This window comes from Cuculus canorus, chromosome 8 (assembly GCF_017976375.1).
Source record: "Cuculus canorus isolate bCucCan1 chromosome 8, bCucCan1.pri, whole genome shotgun sequence".
In the NCBI taxonomy this organism is placed as follows: Eukaryota; Metazoa; Chordata; class Aves; order Cuculiformes; family Cuculidae; genus Cuculus; species Cuculus canorus.
The window spans coordinates 26499629-26518515 of record NC_071408.1 but is presented as its reverse complement, the minus strand read 5'-3'; the positions used below and the strand labels follow the sequence as shown (position 1 = coordinate 26518515).

At 46.6% G+C, this 18887-nt stretch overlaps 1 protein-coding gene across 11 annotated transcripts in view; it reads left to right on the top strand.

The window, feature by feature from the left end:
- Positions 1-12011, top strand: part of MAST2 (microtubule associated serine/threonine kinase 2) — a 196705-nt gene extending 184694 nt beyond the window's left edge. For all 11 annotated transcript variants that reach the window (XM_054073775.1, XM_054073774.1, XM_054073773.1 and 8 more), the window contains 6 exons: positions 1157-1372; positions 3126-3352; positions 4865-4987; positions 5991-6127; positions 6343-6530; positions 7228-12011. In XM_054073775.1, the coding sequence (XP_053929750.1) occupies positions 1157-1372; positions 3126-3352; positions 4865-4987; positions 5991-6127; positions 6343-6530; positions 7228-9305 (2969 nt within the window). In that variant the 3' untranslated portion in view covers positions 9306-12011. The remainder of the gene's footprint in view (positions 1-1156; positions 1373-3125; positions 3353-4864; positions 4988-5990; positions 6128-6342; positions 6531-7227) is intronic.
- The last annotated feature ends 6876 nt before the right edge of the window (positions 12012-18887 follow it).

Genomic DNA, 18887 nt, shown 5'->3' with positions numbered 1-18887 from the left:
ATTCCAGTGCATGGGGTTCAGGGATGGTGTGGCTTCAGTGTCCCCAGCCCTCAGAGTTATGTTAGAGGTAGGGGACTGCAAGGAAAGAATTTCATTCCTCTCACTGTCTGGGAGTGCTCCTGTAATTCGTATCGCAGCCTTTTCACACGCAGCCTGCGATTCAGAGTTCCTCATTGTCTGGAAGCCTTGTTTGAGACTGTGGCTGTTAAATGTTGAACAGGCATCTGGTACTGAGGTCTGTGGGAACAGTGCTTTGAATTTTCATTTTCGTGGTACTTCCTGCTTTACTTAGTATGCAGAGCAGTGGTGCCCACTTAAATAACGATGATCAATGTTTTGTTCTGTCCTCATTGTTCAAAATGTGGCCCTTAGGCTTTATTTATTGCATGCTGCTTAAAATTTGCTTTTGAAGACAGAATGATTAATTTCCCTTGTGGACTTGCTGTGATGCTCACCACTTTCATTTCTGAGCACCTTGTAAATTCTAATTAATGTATTTTCACAGTGCCCCTTTAAGGTATCGGATGGGGAACTGAGGCACCGAGCTTGAGTACAGGATGCCCAGCCCCCAGCGTCTGCTATTGTCGTGTGCCCAGTCTTATTTTCAAGATTCCTTCACATTTTATAAATAATTATGGCAGGCTAAGTAATGCAAGACTAAATTGGAACGGTACGCAGAAGGAGGCAAATTAAAGTTGTCTTTACAATCCACATTTTCACTTTGCCTGACTTTCATACCTTAGTATTCCCTTAAAGTGGAATTTTTATGTGCAACTCCGGTAGAACCTGGCTCTTCTATTACAGGCAGTTTTAACTTAAAGATTGACAGTTCTTGCCGGTTGTAAAAATGGAGCACTTCCCATAAACCTGTTTTCATCTCTGAACGATCCCATGGAAATGGTTTGCCTGCAGAACTGCACCGCAGCTTTAGGATTCGTGTAACTGCTACTGAGCAACGTGATTTCATTAGCGAGCTTTTCCAACAGAACAGAAGCCGCTAATTTTCTGTATTCAGAATAACCCTGGGGTTTCTTCTTAGGAAAATTTACTCTTGGACTTCATGTAAACATGACTTTGATTTAATGTATTTTGCCTGTAGGGGAATAGACTGTTAGGAATTCCCTGTGGTTCTAATCTGTTTTAATTTAAACTGTAGCTGGGAGCACTGCAGATTTCTGTGATCCACGCGCCCGCAGTAATAGCAATGAAGGCCCAGACTTTACCACTCCAAAAGCCATCAGCGATTTGGCAGTGCGGCGGGCACGACACAGGTTGCTCTCTGGGGAATCAGGGGAGAAACGTACCTCAAGACCTGTCAATAAAGTGATTAAATCAGCATCCGCTACTGCCTTGTCTCTCCTGATTCCCTCAGGTAAGAAATGCCTTGGGTGAGGCATTGTCAGAATCTGCAAGCACTAAACAAAAGGTCTGCAGACAGATCCTCCCCCTTTGCTCTCCCGCAGTAATGCCAGGAGGAGAGCGATCTAACTTTTACAATCGGTTTAATATTTACTCCTCTGCAGGATAATGAATACTGCTTTGCCACAGACGGGAGCATTGTGTGTGTGGTCTGACTGCAGCTTCTGCAAATGGCAGCTGGGCCTTATTCTTTTCCCTAGTTTTGTTTAAATTGGCTCCTAGCTGGTCTCTAGACAATGGTGCAGCAAGGAGGTATAGAGACATGGAACGATTTTAACCCTCAAGGTACTATTTTTTGGTGGTCACATGCCAACTATAATATTGTTTGGGAGCTGGATGTATCTGGTGCATTCATGCACTGGGAAGTTTCAGTAGCTGCAGCTCGCTGGAGATTGCCTGTTCAAGAATTCAGTAGCATAAGTCCCTCACAAAGCAAGTTAACAGCTTACGTGGCTGGGCTGCCTCTGTCTAAAGCAGAGTCAGACAATGACAGTTCCTAATGCCAGGTGGTAACTTCTAGTGAACAGCCCAGCCATGCCGAGCTATGACAGACTGGTTCAGCAGGAGGCTTTCCCCACAAGGACTTTGTCCCTCCTTCCAGAGGATAAATCCTTGCTTTATTTCCAGAGCTGTACCTGCTCCTGCCTAGATGGGAGCAGGAGATTGCTATGAGTGCCAACCCAGCAGGACCTATTGTCAGAGCAGTGCCTGCCCAGCCCTCTCAGCCGGGGAGCTGGAGGCAGGGATGCAACTGCTTCCTGGCACTGTCGTGGTGATGCACATTATGTTTCTTGTGGTTTGTGTGTTGGTTTCTTTTCAAACTACAAGCTCCCTCATGAAAATCTCTGCAATGTGTATTTAATCACCCAGCCAAGGTTCCTCCAGAGCTGCTCTCATCTGCCAGGTAAATATGTGCTGGGCAATTCAGCTGGTGTTTCTTAATGGATTAGAGGTCTTTTACAGCTGCCTTTAATATTCCTGCTCCACCGATGTAGACCAGCTTCACTTTAATATAAGAGTTCACTATTTGCTTTGTGATTTTAAAACTGGATGTTGTTCCACTATGAAGCAGAGTCAGATAGTTTAGCTGATAGTCCAGCCCTTGGCTGTTCATCTGGGAAGTGGCCCCTAAGATTACATTTACTGTGTTGTTTTTAAGTAGCCAAGTCTCTGCAGCAGCTGATTTTTTGGGGTTAAATATTTCTGCTCCTATGAGTTTAAAACACTGCCAAAATGACGTAAATGTAGTTGTTTTTTTTTTTGTTTTAATACTACCTGATTTTGATTTACCTGAACACCAACATGTAACTTGCACCAAGATCTAGAAACTGATCTGATCTTTTGGAGGGGGATAATATATCATAACCTTGAAAATGGAGTGTTCCAAAATTGTGCCTGGAGTGAATGTTTAGGATGGGTTGTAAATCCCTGAAAGTGGAGAAGTAAACACTGTGACCCAACCATAATCCTAGGCAAGCAGTGCTGCTATATTAAATACACCCCCCGAAATGGGCTTATTGGAAACTCTGCTGATTTCTGTATTTCAAAGCATGAATTAGATGAAGCTGCAGGCAAACCAGCTCTGGTGAAGACCACCAGCTTTAAGAGCATTAGGAGAGATTGTTTCCCAGCTATCCTCTAACAAGAATTTTCTCTCTTTTGGAGGCCTGGCCTAATTTTTGCCCACCTTTGTGTCATCACTGTAGATCACCACACGTGTTCTCCATTGGCCAGTCCAATGTCACCTCATTCTCTGTCCTCCAACCCATCTTCGAGGGACTCCTCACCCAGCCGTGACTTTTCTCCTGCTATTGCAAACCTGAAACCACCAATCATCATCCATCGGGCTGGAAAGAAATACGGTTTCACTCTTCGTGCCATTCGCGTCTATATGGGTGACAGTGATATCTACACTGTGCATCACATGGTCTGGGTATGTCTCTGCTTTTCTAAAAAGAGTACCCTTGGGGCCAGAAATGCATTTAGCCGGGGTTGTGGGATTCAGCTTTATAAATTGCATTTTGCCACCCTGTTTTCTCTGTCCTCATTGGGACCTGAAGTTATCTTTTTGGGGTAAGGGACACCCTTTAAAAATAAATAAATTAATAGCAGCGCTCTGGGTTTTACCTGTAGCGGTTTTCAAGCCCACCACAGAACCACAGCAACCTTTCTTTTCTGATGACATGAATCCACCTTCTTTCACCTGCAGCACATACCCTAAAGCATGTTTCTGTGTGCATACCCTCTTTTTCTTTACTGGGGTTGTTGCATGAGGACCAGTCATAGCTAATGTATTCAGACCTGTGTTAGCAATTATAACCTACTTCGGATCAGTTCAGTCTGCTGGGGTTTTCCAAGCAGTCACTTGGAATTGATTACAAGCCTTAAAGCATCACTGCTGCTATGCTGATTGCCTAGGGATTTAGCTCTTGGCTTAGTTGTGTGCTGTGCTAAAAGGTCTGGTTTCCATGTCTGTATCTCTTCCTTTCCGTTATTTCTGGTACTTGATCTCTGTGTTCCTTTTTTGTTAACGCATATGACTTCTAGGAATGATCCGATCCCTGGAGCAGTTTTGTTTGAATTGTGTAGTTAGGGAAGATGGAGTCAGGGTAAAAACGGTTCATTCTTTTCTTTGTGTCTCTGTGTTCATTAGATAACTTGGACTTCAATATGCTTTGGTCATCATTTAACACCCATTTTTACCTAGAAAAATAATCTGAAGCTACATTTTTCCCTTGCTCTTCTCTGCTTCCTTGAAAAATGCTGAATTTGCCAAGATACCGATTTGTAGTCTTTTCTGGCTAAAGAGAGTGTCACAGTATTCTCAAGCGTATCTGTCTCCTCAGTGTAAAGGAGGCTTTCCTTTCCAAACAGTGATGACAAAAGGCAAAGTGTTCATGGGATAAAAGGTCTGATGTTGGATAGGTTAATAAAGAAAGGATGGAAAGTGGAAAACCAAACTGTTTGGGATGAGATGCGATACAGGCACCCTAAACACATTGGCGCAGAGCTTTATTCAAAAGTCTGTCGGCCCTCGTGGATTCCAGCATGTACATGGAAGGATGCTGGATTTACGATGGCAAAGAAATCGGAAAAGATTGAATGTTTGTCTGGAAATCAGGAGTATCTAGTTAACATTCTGGAGTGCTGAAAATTTTTGGAAGCATGTTAAGCCTTTTGTTTTGGGAGGAGCTGGTCTCTTGATCAGCTTAACTATCCTGGCTGGCTGCCTTAGACTGGGAGAAGGCTGGCAGGATGCTGGGGAGGAGTGGAAGAGCACAGGTTTTCGTGCTTGGCTGTGCCAGTCAGTGGTTTCTTTCACCCTTCTTGGGAGCAGCTGACGCTGGCTGCAGCAAGAGATGAGATGCATGGGATTTGAGTCTGATCTGGCCAGCCACCTTGTGCATTCCTCTTCTCAAATCAGTCATCCCGTTCTCGTCCCCAGCACGTGGAGGAAGGTGGTCCAGCCAATGAAGCAGGTCTGCGTGAAGGGGATCTGATAACCCACGTCAACGGGGAGCCAGTCCATGGGCTGGTGCACACCGAAGTGGTGGAGCTGATTCTGAAGGTAAGGACTCGGCACTGCTACATTTTGGAAAATAGGTAGCATGGAAAATATGGGCGAGCTTGCTTAAAACGCTATAGGGGTCTCATTGGCACTGTCTGGCATACAAGTATGGATGCAGCACCTGGCCCGTCTTTTGCAAAACTCAGTGCTGCTGCAGGGTCCCTAAATCTCCAAAGTTTCTACATGTAATCTAAGCTGAACTCAGATATTCTATGTGAGAAATAAGGACCTGTCAGATACATTTTTATCAGCATTAGAGACAAAGGTTAGTAAGATTTAAGTATACCTTTCCTCAAACATCACTTTAAGAAACAAATACCTTAAATTTTTTCCAAATTACTTTTATTTTTTGCCTTTAGGCTGTGCTAATGTTATTAGTTCTTAATACTGCTTGCTCAAGGATTATTCCTAGTGGTATTTAAAAGCGGCTTTGTAATGGTTGGTCTTAAAATTATCCAGTTAAACGACTTGCATTTTGATACTTCCTCTGAGCTGAATCCATTTACGGAAATAAAAACCCAAAGTTTGGACTGTTCCAAGAGACAGAAGTCTTTGGGATTTGGAATAGAGGAGCAGTCGGGATTATTATTTTTTTTTAAGATGAGTGAGACGAGCCACGCTCTGTGATGCAGATTCATCATGACAGATGCCTGATATGCTCACATCTGCCATCAGTGAGAGCGCTGGGGATATGCTTGGTGACAGAGTATCACTTCGTTCAACTTTCCAAGTATTACAAGTATTAAATTGAGGCAGTTGGGATCTCAATGGGAGGGGTCAGCTGCTGTGCTCTCCCTGCTTGTGGAAGCTTTACCTACCAGCTGGGGCCTGAGCTAATCATTTGTGAAAGCCTGACTAAAGAGGGCTCTCTCTCATCAATTCCTTAATAAATGATAGGTGGAAATGAAAAGGGGAAAATGGAGTTTGACAAAGGATTACAAAATGGCAGGCAGCTTCAGATGGCCTCATTTTAAGCAATGTCTCTGTGTCTCTTTTCTGACAGAGTGGAAATAAAGTCTCTATCTCCACCACGCCATTTGAGAACACGTCCATCAAAGTTGGGCCAGCTCGCAAGGCCAGCTATAAATCTAAGATGGCTCGTAGGAACAAGAAGAGCAAATCTAAGGATGGTCAGGAAAGGTTTGTTTTGATGTTTCTCTTTGAAAATTAAATGGTAACCAAGATAATGTAAGAGAAATCTTTTGAAAGCAGTTCAGATAATGTGTATCAGCAGGTATGTCCTTTAGTTATTTTCTTTTTGTTTTCTTTTTAACTGTGCCACTTGACTGAAATATGCCAATAAAGGTAAATAAATAATTTGGGCTTGTAAGAAATTTTTGGATGATTTTCCACAGTAAGAAGAAGAGTTCTTTATTGAGGAAGATCACTAAACAGGCATCACTACTTCACACCAGCCGGAGTTTATCTTCACTGAACCGCTCTCTGTCTTCTGGAGAAAGTGTGCCTGGCTCTCCAACTCACAACCTGTCTCCTCGGTCACCAACGCAGAGTTACAGATCCACTCCCGAGTCTGTACACTCAGGTAAAAAAAGAAACAAAACAACCCCCTCTTAAAAAAAAATCCACACAAACAGAAAAAACATCGGAGAAGACTTTTGCTTATTGTTTAATTTTGAAGTAAAATGCACAGCAGCCAGTAGTAGCTCTGTTTGTGAAATAAAATGAGAGCTGTGATGTCGATTACTTTAAGGATGGATGTATTCTCATTCATTGATTCATTTAAAAATGAAAATCCATACATCTCTTTAAGAATTCGTTTGCTTTACTACAGCATCCTTTCATTTTGATGCAAATGTGTATTATAAGTTGCTATGTTTTTGTAGCAGTTTGACACATTTTCAATATGAGTTCAGAAAAGAGGAATCAAAACAGTGTGGCAAAGTCATATTTGAAAATTGAATCAGCTGATGGAATAAAGAGATTTGCTTTGTGAGAATAGGAATGAAACACAAGGTTTATCTGCTTGGAGTTTGTTTTTCAGAAAAAAACGTTCTGTTAGCAGAATTTTTCTTACTTTATTCTGGTGTTTTGTGAGAATGATGTGAATTTTCCATCTGAAGCCATGCAATGTTAGCTTATAATAGTCCTGCAGTGCTTTGTGGTAACATGGCATTTTGTCTTGACTTTGTATGTCTTATTTTCAGTAACTTGTCTTAATGGCCTAATATATATTTATCTTCTTAGTCTTTTTTTTTTTCTCTTCTTTTTTTTCTTTTAAGTTGGAGGCAATTCTTCACAGAGCAGCTCTCCCAGTTCCAGTGTTCCCAATTCTCCAGCCAGCTCTGGACACATCCGACCCAGCTCTCTGCACGGACTAGCACCAAAGCTTCAAAGGCAGTACAGATCTCCGAGGCGTAAATCTGCAGGAAACATCCCTCTGTCGCCGCTCGCTCACACTCCGTCACCAACCCCGCAGTCCACATCGCCGCAGCGCTCCCCATCTCCTTTGCCAGGACACTCGGTTGGCAGCTCCAGTATTATTCAGTCTTTTCCAGTAAAACTACACTCCTCTCCACCACTGGTGAGACAAATTTCTCGCCCGAAAAGTGCTGAGCCTCCCAGGTCTCCTTTGCTTAAGAGGGTGCAGTCAGCCGAGAAACTGGCTGCCTCTCTGTCCTCTTCGGAGAAGAAGCTGGCTTCCTCACGTAAGCATAGCTTGGATATCTCTCATTCCGAGTTTAAGAAGGAGATGCTGCAGAGGGATCCCAGTCTCCAGAGCTTACAAGAATCTGCCAATGAAACAACAGGTGGCAAACTTGGGCTGGCGGAAAAAGGGATGTTGCAGAAGCCAGGTTCCCGCAAGTTGGGTGCTATTCGACAGGACAGGGTGGAGAGGAGGGAGTCTCTGCAAAAGCAAGAGGCCATCAGAGAAGTAGATTCATCCGAAGATGAAACAGATGATGGTTCAGAAGACAGTCAGGATGGGAGAAGACTGGACAAGCCCCCTGACAGTGGAGACCCAGGCTCAGATTCTTTTAATGAGGATAATAAGTTTTCATCTAAATTGGAAAGCAAGGATAGTATTGAAGATGATGCCTTTCTACCGGAAGATCCAAAAGGTACAGAAGATTTGCAGAAGGGAAATAATCAACAAGCCAAGCCTGTTTCTGAGCCACTGCAAATCACTGTGCACCCTTCCCCATCAGAGGTCCCCCAAAGAACTGCTCCAGAAAAATCAGCTAACTCAGAGAAGCCATTCTTAAGATCAGAAACGACTGCAAAAGAACAAAAATTGCCAGAAAACAAAACTTTTGAGTGTTTTGGTCCAAAAGACAAGTCTTCTGAAGCAATCAAAGACCTAGGGGGAACTACAAGTACTCAAAAACCATTAGACTGCACGGAACGTATACAGTGTCCATCTATCGTACTCCTGGAACTTGAAAATGATGACTCTTCAGGGGCCTTGTGTGGTAAGCTTGACCTGAAAGACCCTCTGCTAACAGAAACCAGACAGAAAAAACAGGATCCCAAACCTCTCCTAGCACTTTCTTCGTGGTGCACGGCAAGCGTGAGCACTCCTCTTCTGATAAGCCCTACAGATCACAGTGAGAAGGATCTCAAGGAGACGCTTCAGCCTCCAGAACAGCACAGCACCTCATTTCTGTCTCCTGGAAGTGTGAGCAAAATGTCCCAAAAAAGTCCTAGTACTGAAAAGCAACCCAGCTCATCCCAGACAGAGAGTGTTCCAACCGCCAGCAAAACGAGCCCAGCGGGTCCCGTATCCTCCACGCTCCTTGTCCCCGGTGCTATTGAAAGAGCTCTCTCTGTGTCCCAGTTAGTGCCGCTAGCTCAGAGCGTGTTAGGCCCTTTGAAGCTTAGCATGTCTGGTTCTGGAGAGGTGGAAAAGAGAAAGGATTTCCCCCATTTGGGCGCCTCCTGTAAAGAAGAGAGAGATTCAAGACAAAAAAAGCAGGAAACCTCACAAGCAGGAGCATGCCAAGAGAAAGCCAAGCTATCCGGCACAGACGGTCTGACGACGAGGAGTGGATCCTGCGCAGAGGTGTTAAACTCAGCAAAGCCATGGGACGCAACGTGTCCTGTGGTGGCAAAAAAGGAGGCAACTCTTAGCAGTGCTAAAACATCTGAAGTGTTGGGAGGGAGCTGCAAAATCACTCCATCGAAAGAGCCACCTCGTGCTCTTGGACAAGCAGCTCTGAGAGCTTCTCCTCTGCCAGATGGCAGCACGAGGCCCTGTAAAGAAGGGACTCTGGCACAAGCAAAAAGCAAAGAGGTTGGAAGTCAGTTAAAAATACAAGACTTTCCCCTGTCACATGATGGTGCTGTAAAGAAAACATAGCAGCATCCCTGGTACACGTGGACTGGAGCATTCTACGTTCAAAATAGAGACTGCATGTTTGAATTTTGTAATATACACTAATATAAAATAGAACTTGTGTACATCTATTTTTGGGAGGGTTTTTTTCATACTGTTTTTTGTGTTTTTTCATCCTTGCTATTCTATTTTTGTACACGGTAATGCTTGCCATTTGAGGTCTCTTTAGAACAGGGTATCTTGAAAGCGGGGCTTAAGAAACAGTTTGATTTTTATTTTCTTTTCCTCTTCCAGACCTTTTATTTTGCTTGAGTTCAGGGCCTGTTGTGCTCTTCCCTCTGTTCGAGATCCCAAAAATTCTGAGTACAAAAAAGGCAGCTTACTTTTAAATTTCTGCTTTCCAACCTTCTCTTCGAAATGCCATTGAAATTCAATGATTTGAAGTTTTTTCTTTGAATTTGCAACTTGATATCCTTTGACAAGGAGAAGAAACCACTCTGTCCACAAGTTGTTCTGAAACTACGAACAATCCCTCTTCTGTGCGCGTGAGAGCTCTTTGTCCCCCTGGGCATCCACAGTCCTGCACACATCCTTAGAGGATCCAGAGGTAAGGGACTTGGCTGGAGGGGTTGGACAGAGAGCTTTTAACCTCTTCTCTTTAAACCAAGTAAAAGTGTTTTTCAATGGAATTATCAGAAAGAGAAGTCTCCAATCCGTAAGCTGGGTTTTTGGGATGTTTTTACTTATCTTTTATGGGACACATGGCAACTTTTCCCTCTGTTTCGAAAATTTTAGTGATGTTTTATCTTCTTTTCTCTGGCTTCAATTCGTAACTTGCCCTGCCTTAGAATAAATGACCCCAGGAAAGGGGAGCCTTGTAGGTTGGTTTTAAAGTAGAGGAATTTGTAGTTATGTGTTCTTCGATATGTCTTGGGCAAAGCTATCTCAGTGATAAATGACCTTTGGAGACTTTTCCTTCTCTTGGTGAGTCTAAATAGGTAGGGATTTTAAGATGTTCCTTAACATTTCTGAACTGGGGCTTGGGAAACTTGCCGAGTTTTCTGAATCTGCCCGTTCAAAAAAAAAGAAAAAAAAAAACAAAAAACCCATGAAGAGTTCTGAATCCTCAAGTTCTATGGACAAGCTGCAAGCAGACTTCAAAACACATGTGATATTTTAAGATTTCAGCTTTGGTAGGTAGATCATTTCCACTGCTGAGATCACCTCGTTCTGTTAAAAATTACTCTTCGCTCTTAGGTTTAGACATCGCTTTGCTTTAAAGTGTGACCGACTGGATAACAGTGCTCTTTGCTGAGGGTTAGATCAATAATAATACACCAATAAATGTGTCGAGTGGTGATACCTATAGCACTGCAAGCCATTTCTTCATCCAATTAAAGGTTCCTCTCAATGAACACTCCCGTCATTTGTTCCAGATTGTGCTCAGCTTTTATTCTAGTCTTGTCTGAGTGTATCCCCCTGTGGATCACCCGCAAGGTCTAGCCTCCTGCTCACTGGCTTACTCTGTTAGAAGCAGAATGACCATGCAACAGTATTGCGAGCTGCAACCTGCCTCTGATGGTCTGATTTCATTACACCACCGCTTTTTTCATTGTCTTGGCCTTTTCTGGACTTGAAGTTTTTATTCTCTTCCCCTAAATACAAATATGATTTTATATAGCAATATATTTTCTCCATCTCTTTCAACTTGATTTTGGCTCAGTCCAAAAATCACAAAGATCTCTGTAATCTTGCCCTGCTTCTTTCTGTATAACCATTGTTTTCCCCCAATTATATACTTGATTTTGGCTGCTTGGATTTAATTTCTGGACCAATTGTTGGTTTGGTTTGAGTGGTTTTGGGTTTTTTTTAACGTGTTTAAATGAGTGTTTACTCCGTGTGTCTGTGTGAACATGTATGATGTTGTTAATACACTAACCAAAGCCTCAGTGCTCCCAGATAACACATTAGTAAATCTTGCTGTGATGATATTGAGAGCAGAGCCTTCTGTGCTGTCTCTTTGCTCTTTTTACTGGAATTCAGAGGCTACTCGTGTACACTTGATTTGCAATTATAAACTGCAGTATTTCCACTGCCTTGTCAGGGTCCTGGGTAGCTCCAGCCTCTCAAAGCACTCTTGGTGATGAGCATCATTCTATGCTGATTTGGAGCACTAGCAAGGAAGGAACAGCCTTGGCAGGATCTGGTACTTGAGCTGTGTGGTTTTCTCCCCAGTGGGTTGATCTGCTAGAAAATTGCTGAGAAACAGGGTCTGATTGGCAGGACAGGATATGATAAAGTAGATGGGAATGGTGAAAAATTGATTCAGCATCCTGAGCCTGTGGTAATTGCAAAGACAAGCCTTGAGCTTATCTCCTGAGAAGGTACTTGGCCTTGGTGAGAGGGGAGCCTCTGTGTAAATTAAATCGTGAGCCCAGAGTTGTGTGAGGATGTGGTCTGACCTGGCTGTTCCCCAGGTGGCAGGTCCCTGTTACCTTCTCCTTGCGGGGACACATCTTCTCCTGTGAGTGTGCTTCTGGGGCATCCACAAAGGGCTCTGCCTTGGCAAAACCAACCTCTGTCTTAGGAGAGAGAGGGCTTTGTAAGGTGGCTCATCCCAGGCAGGCTGGGATGGGACCCGTTGAAGGTACGAGTGGTAGAAGCCACTGACTCCCTACCTTTGCAGCCGATGATTCCAGCGCTGAATTGCAGAGTTATCCTTTCTTACGTGGAGAAAGAGGAGTGAAAAACCTTACTATGTTACAGCTTTTGTTGCTTTTGCTTGAATTGGCCAAAGAAGAGGTGAGGTATGTGTTTAGTCACCTCTTTTTTTTTTTTTTGGTTACGGTACAGAAAGCGATCAGTGCAATTTAAAAAAGCCTGGGTTTTTTTAGAAGCCAAAGTCAAGCAACATTACCAGTAAAACATCCTAGCAAAGTCCTGCTTCTCTGCTCCCAGTCAGTCCCGCAGTTCCCCTCGATGTGCCAGGCTTCCCTGTCACACCTTCTGTCAGATTTCTGTGGTGACCCTTAGCAAAACGTTTGGGCAAAAAGACTTTTATCTATAATGTTTTGGTAATAAACCAGGCAGATACACCGAGACTTATTCCTCACTCTGCTAAGAATTGCTTAAATACCTTCTCAGATAAGCTTGCAAAACATGTCAGGGAGGAACGCAATGTTGGAAAAGCTGTGTGTAAAGAGTGAGAGTGCAATTCCCAGCGCAGGATCAGGCCCGCGGTACCTGTGCGAAGCATTTGGCCTCCCTGGAGAGCCCCAGGTCAGATAGGCGGGAAGGAGAAGTTGCGTGCGTGTGGTGTGCGTTTGGTGAATGAACTGTGCATATAACCATCCAAATACGCTGCTTTCCTGCTTCGTTTCCCTTGTTTCCTTCTGTCGGCTTGGATGTGTGTCTTGCTCCTCATCCATTTTGGGATGATGTCATCAAAGCTGCTTCCAGCCTCTGCAGCTGCTCTCTGCTCCTACATCCAGGCGGCACATTCCTGCCCCGTGCCTCATTTCAATGTTATTTTTCCCTTTGTCTCTTACTGTTGCAAACAAAGAGAAATGGATGATATTTATTGTAAATATTAGACTTTAGCATTGTAACGGCCACTCCTGGGTCTGAATGTCAGAGGCCTTTGGCTGCTATTGTACTAAAGAGCGCTTGCCGGCGAGGGCAGGAGTGACCGGTGGTTTGGTGCCACACTTGCATTAAGGTGTGAGTTGGAGTATTTTAATTTTTTTTTTGTTTTTATTTCCTAAGAGGGGAGGATAAGGTCTTTCTCTGCTTTTCTCTTACTGGATGTGAAGGATAATTCTGTACTTCTAGTAGAAGATTTGACAGAAGTGTGTGTTTACGTTGTGTTCGATAACCATATCCAGGTGGCTGTGAGAGCACCTCCTGAGCTGGGCTCCGCCAAGCTGTCTCACTCAGCACTTAGCTAGATAAGAGAAAGTGTGGAATTTCTGTGTTTTTAGAAACTTGAACAATTGCCACATAATAGCGGTGCAATAATTTTTATTCATGTTGTACCTGCATGTCGATGTGCAAATCCTCCTCCAAAATAAATAATTTTTTTTTTTTTTTTCATAAATTCAGGCTCCTGTGTGTTTCTTAGAATCACGGAATTGTTGAGCTGGCAAAGACCTTTGAGGCCATCGAGTTCAGGCGTCTCTGTCCGTTACTAAACCGTATCCCCGAACTTAACTCACCCGTCTTTTAAACACCTCCAGGGGTGGAGACTCCACCACCTCCCTGGGCAGCCGCTCCAGTGCCCGATGACCCTCTGGGTGAAGAAATTTTTCCTAATGTCCAATCTGAACCTCCCCTGGTGCAACTTGAAGCCATTTCCTCTCATCCTATCCCATATCACTTGGGCAAAGAGACCAGCACCCACCTCACTGCAACCTCCTTTCACGGAGTTGTAGAGAGCAATAAGGTCTCCTTTCAACCTCCTTTTCTCCAGGCTGAACAACCCCAGGTCCCTCAGCCGCTTCTCGTAAGACTTGTTCTTCAGCCCCTTCACCACCTTCGTTGCCCTCTCTCGGACACACTCCGGTGCCTCAATGTCCTTGTAGTGAGGAGCCCAAACTGATCTGGTTCGATATCTAATCTGAACTTCTCCTGGGGCAACTTGAGGCATTTCCTTGTTGGGGCTCCTCTCGCTCTCCTCAGTGGCTGTGCCGTCAGCCCCATCGGCTCAGCCGGCTGCTTGACAGGGTGGAAGACTGCCTGCGGAGTGGCTGGGGGTCAGAAGCCTTGGAGTAAATCTGCCAGGCTATTGGGGATTTTCAGCTCCATGGGCCAAACGGATAAGCCAAAGCTTTCCACTCTGAAACTCAAGCCCAGAATGTGCCATCCTCCACGAAGAGTTCCTGGAGTGTCCTGGGTAGTCCTTACTGAAGGGGTAGAGACGTATAAGACATGAAATTTAAACTGAGAACAGAAGAAAACAGGAGGACAAGGAGAGGATGGGACTGATGGTCGTTGAACACAACAGCTGATGGGCGTGTGAATTACGTGCGTGATAAAATCCAACGGGCAGTGCCTGCCAGGGACACAGGTATGGCATTGGCTTGGATTAGCCAAATGACATGAGGCAGCAGGAGCTACTTAGCTCCTTCGTGTACCCACCTCAGGCTCTCTTGATAATACACCATCCAAAACCTTTCTAAAAACAGCCCTTTGCTTTTTGCAGATGTGCTTTCTCCACACCGAAAAACCTCCAAAGGGTTATTCCTGTCCTTGGAAATAAAGAGCTGGGGAAGTGCTCATGTCTGGGGGGTTGGACTCAGCCTCATTCGCTGCTGCTGTAGATGCTGAAAATATCCTATGTCTCCGGAGAAGCTGTCAAGCAGAAATCGGGGGCGAAGCACAGCTCCATCCATGGGAGATTTGCAGTGCCTCTGCCGGCAGCCTCTTGCCACGCTGCTGGTCGTCACTGCTGACGCTGGTTCATAAAAGAATGATGCTCCTGCCCACGTGCAGAGGGACAGCAAAGCTCAGAGGGACGGGAGTGCACAGCGCGCAGCAAAAGGACACCGTTACATCTCCTGTAGCGCTGAACAAATTGCCCTTTCTCTGGCACGGTGGGGGCTCACAGCTCCTGCAGCCGCTGTTGGCTCTGTGCAGGGACCTGGGCTGGCCAAGCCCAGAGTGTGACGCGGGACTCAATCCTCTGGGCTGGGCAGGAGCATCGCTTTGGTCACCCCCAAGATGGGGGTGAACAGAGGTGCGGCAACGAGAGCTTCTCCCAATTACATCTTCAGGGGAGCATCCAGTTTTTCTTCTTTTTTTAAGACTTACTACCGAGAGTTTAATTAGGATTAAGTTTAAAGTCCACAGCCTTCCTGCAGAGTTTCCCCCTAGTCAGAAATAAATCGCTCTTAGTCCACAGCAGTTTATTCTTCCAGAGGATTAATCCACAACAAATAAGGGCTGTTTTCTTCCTGAATGACGGCATGCACGTGGGAGGCTCAGCCTGCTTTGGTGCCTGCTTGCTGACCATAACCAAGATTTAACTCCTTCTCCCAGAGGCAGAGGGCACAAGCAAGATCCTGGGATCCAGGATGCCCGCAGTGCACCAGAAATTTCCAAGATAAGCATTAGGGGGAAAGATGAAGCAATACGCGTGGATGCTCAACCTGCCCTGAATGGAAACTGCAGCTGGAAATGCTGTTGAATGCACCAAACGGCGACTTGTGGCTGCATCAAAATCCAGTGTCAGCAGCACCAGCACAGCACAGGGGGGGATTGGGGCTTGCCACCCCTGCAAGCTTTTTTCCCCCTTTAGGGGGAGGGCTTTTAAGAATAAATGATGTGGGGAGGGCTGAGCTGCCCTGTGAGTGAGACTCTGCCCTGTGGGAGCTTTGGCAGCAGCATCTGTCAGGGTCAGGCTGGGCGAGAGCCCCGTCCCTGGGGCTGGAGGGGTTGTGCTGTCCCGGTGAACTGTGTGATGTGATGCTCCTGTGAGCTTACGACTCTGACTTCCCATGGTTTTGGGTGTGACAAGACTGGCCCAGGCTGTTTCCCCCCAGCCAAGCTGCCAGAGGAGAAAGATGCGTGGTTTCAGAACCCAACCCAGATACTGGGTGCAGCTGAGAGGCAAACTGGGTTGCAAAGTATTAATTCCTGCTCGGTTTGGAGGAAGGCTGGACCTGGGAAGTTATTATTGGGCAGGTGATGCCAAATAATGCTTATCAGTGATGTGAGAGGATGGGTTTATTCTGCCTTTGTGTGGATTAACCCCAAAATTTCAATATATTTTCCCTCAAGTTAGGGCTTTACTGGCAGAATTAGTCTCTCTTGGGACATTGCTCTCTGCCCTTTCCTGGGGACTTTTCTCCTCTGGCCTTTGCTGGCACGGTGGGGCTGGCAGCTGCCTGCAGCACTGGGGCTGTCCCTGTCCCCTCGCAGCCGCCGCCTGGACCTGTGCACCCGCCCCAACAGCAGCCGCAGCTCCGAGCCCTCGTCTGCAGCCTTTGCAGCCTGGGGACTGGTTTGCCCTCAGTGCCAGGACGCAGCAGCAGCCTGACGGGCTTGTATCACCCTGGATTTATCATCTCATGATGGTTAAAATCCACCTTAAATCCCATTAAAACTCATCATCTCCCCTTCTCTCTCCAGAGTGGGACCGTGGTGCTAATTGCAGAGGGTGTTTGCTGCCAAGCTACACCTGCCCAGCTGCAGCATGGCTCGTCTTAGGCCTCGTTTCAAGGAGCAAAGGAGCAAAGTGAGAGGTTTCAGCCGCGCTCCAGAGGGTTTAACACTGCACATCTGGCTCTGCCCTGTGTAGCCTCATCTCCCGCAACCACGGAAGCCCTTGAGGCTGGCCCGCAGCTGCCCCCGCTCTCTCTCGCCTCCATCACGTGCCTGTGGGCTTTATATTTTAAACACTGATTAGGGCTGACCTCATATTTCAGAGCTTACTTCATAGTCGCTAATGAGGGATAAGGAACGTTAAGCTAATTAGCAAGCAGCAAACGAGGGCTCAGTCAGTCTTCTCAGCCTGACATGCTGTCAATGAACCGGTTATTCGATGATTATTGTAAACCCTCTCAAACCGGCCGGCTAATTCTGACGGGCAGCAGGAAACCGGGGCGAGTCGTGGCTGAGGTGATGGGAGTCCATGGCCGCCCATGGCCCTGCACGGCCCCAGCCGCTCTCCTCAGGCTCAAGGACGCAGTGCTCCTGCTCTTGGACTTGAGGGATTTAAACAAATAAACAAATTGTGGGGTTTTTTTCCCACCTGGAATTCGTTGAGTGATTGTCCTGTCGGTCTGCCTGGCCTCGCTGCTTTAGGAGAGGCTTTACTTGAAGGGCCACGTAAGGAGGAATTCGGCCACCTCTGGACGCTGCTTGGCTCTGTGGTGACTGGAAATCCTATGGCAGCATTGGGGTTGGGAGCTGGTGACAAGTCCTGTGGATGTGGGAACATATTGGTCCTTGCTCATGCTTGGCTCATGGCAGGAGTTGCATATGTGTTTTGGGGTGGTGGCCCATAACACCCCCAGATGTCATCCAGGGCTGACGGCTCTGATTTGATGGGAATTGCGCTGGCACAGCAGGTTCATTGGCTCGTGCCACAGCCTTTCGGAGAGAGAGGGAGGGAGATGCTAACTTGCTGTCACCTCTTTATTTTGTGTTTACCTGCCCTAGCCTTAAAATACCCTCCTGCAACCTCCCGGTTGTTACAAAGCCTCTTCCCAGAGCAGCTTGGCTTTCTGCTGTTTTTCAACTCCCTGGGTCGTTAATTATCCTGTTACTTTGATTTCCTCCCCTCCCTCACCAAGTGCTGCAGCAGGGAAGCGCGGCGGCCAGGAGGCATAGGGGAAAAAGCTCAGCGGCAACCTGATCAATAATTCACATTGGAAAGGAGGGGGGAAAAAGTCCCCAACTCAAAAATCTCAAATCCCAGAGCCCTTGTGGGGGGGAAATGAATGGGACTGACTGGCTGTTCTGGCCCAGGAGGGCACAAGGGCTGCTCCACACCTGGTGAGGTCCATGGGGATGGGGCCCTCCGTGTGCCCCCTCATTCTCCTGCTGTGCCAAGAGGCAATGGGGGACTGGTGGCATTGCTGCCAGGCCAGTGCCGCTGCAGCAAGACAGTTCTCTAAAGGGCAAGAGAGATCCCTCCACCCTGGACGTGGCAGTGCTTTCTGCCTGTGATGCCCAAAGGCTGTTTTCAACTCCTAGATGGGGGTCAAGGTGGTGGCAGAGTCTCGTGGAGAGATCCAGGGAAGAGACTGAGGGATGCTCCAATTGCTTCTTGAAACCTACCTTTCTTAGGTGGGGGGAACCGTACTTCCTCCCCCTTTGCAGCTGGTGGGACCCCTCCTGTGGAGGCTCAGTACCAGCCAGGGTTTAGGGCTGTGGTCACCCTCTGTCCCTCCAGCCCTCAACAGGAATCATCAGCCAGGGATGCATCTGTCCTGCCCCACAGCCATGCCCTTCCCCATGTGCCACCCAGGCTCGGCAGCCTGGGAGCTAAAAATAAGTGAAATGCAGGGGATAACCGGGTTCCTAAATATATCTTTTCTTTAATTAGCACCAGGCGACTGCCTTGCAGTCACGTCCAACTGCCTACTAATCCCACTAATCTGTGCCCACGTCACAGGGCTCTCCCAACCAGCCTCCCCCGAGCTCCGGCCGTGGGAGCAGCCTTGCTGCCAGCTGGTTTATCCACACTGGCCCTAACCGGGGCCTTGGGGTGACGGTGGGCTGCTGGGAACGGCCTGGCATGGGAGAGCTGTGTGACTTGTGGGGTTAAATCGGTGAGGAGGGCGTCAGTGGTGAGGAGAGGAACATGAGTCCTCCTGGTCTTGAGATGTGCAAGATGGGGACAGGGTGCTACGCACCAGGGACGGTGATGCCCCAGGACAGAAGCACCCACAAGCTGCTATGTTTTTCATGTGCAACCCATCCTTCCTGCCCTTCCAATCTCTGGTCTGAAATACCTGTGGTTAACTTGGTCTAGGACGAGCTGGGAACCTCTCAGGCAGTGGGATGCTCTCCCATGCTGCTGCCCAAGTTGCTCCTATATGCAGGGCTGTCATTGAACTCAACGGGATCAGGCCAGGAGAGCATCCTTCTCTCTCAAATCTC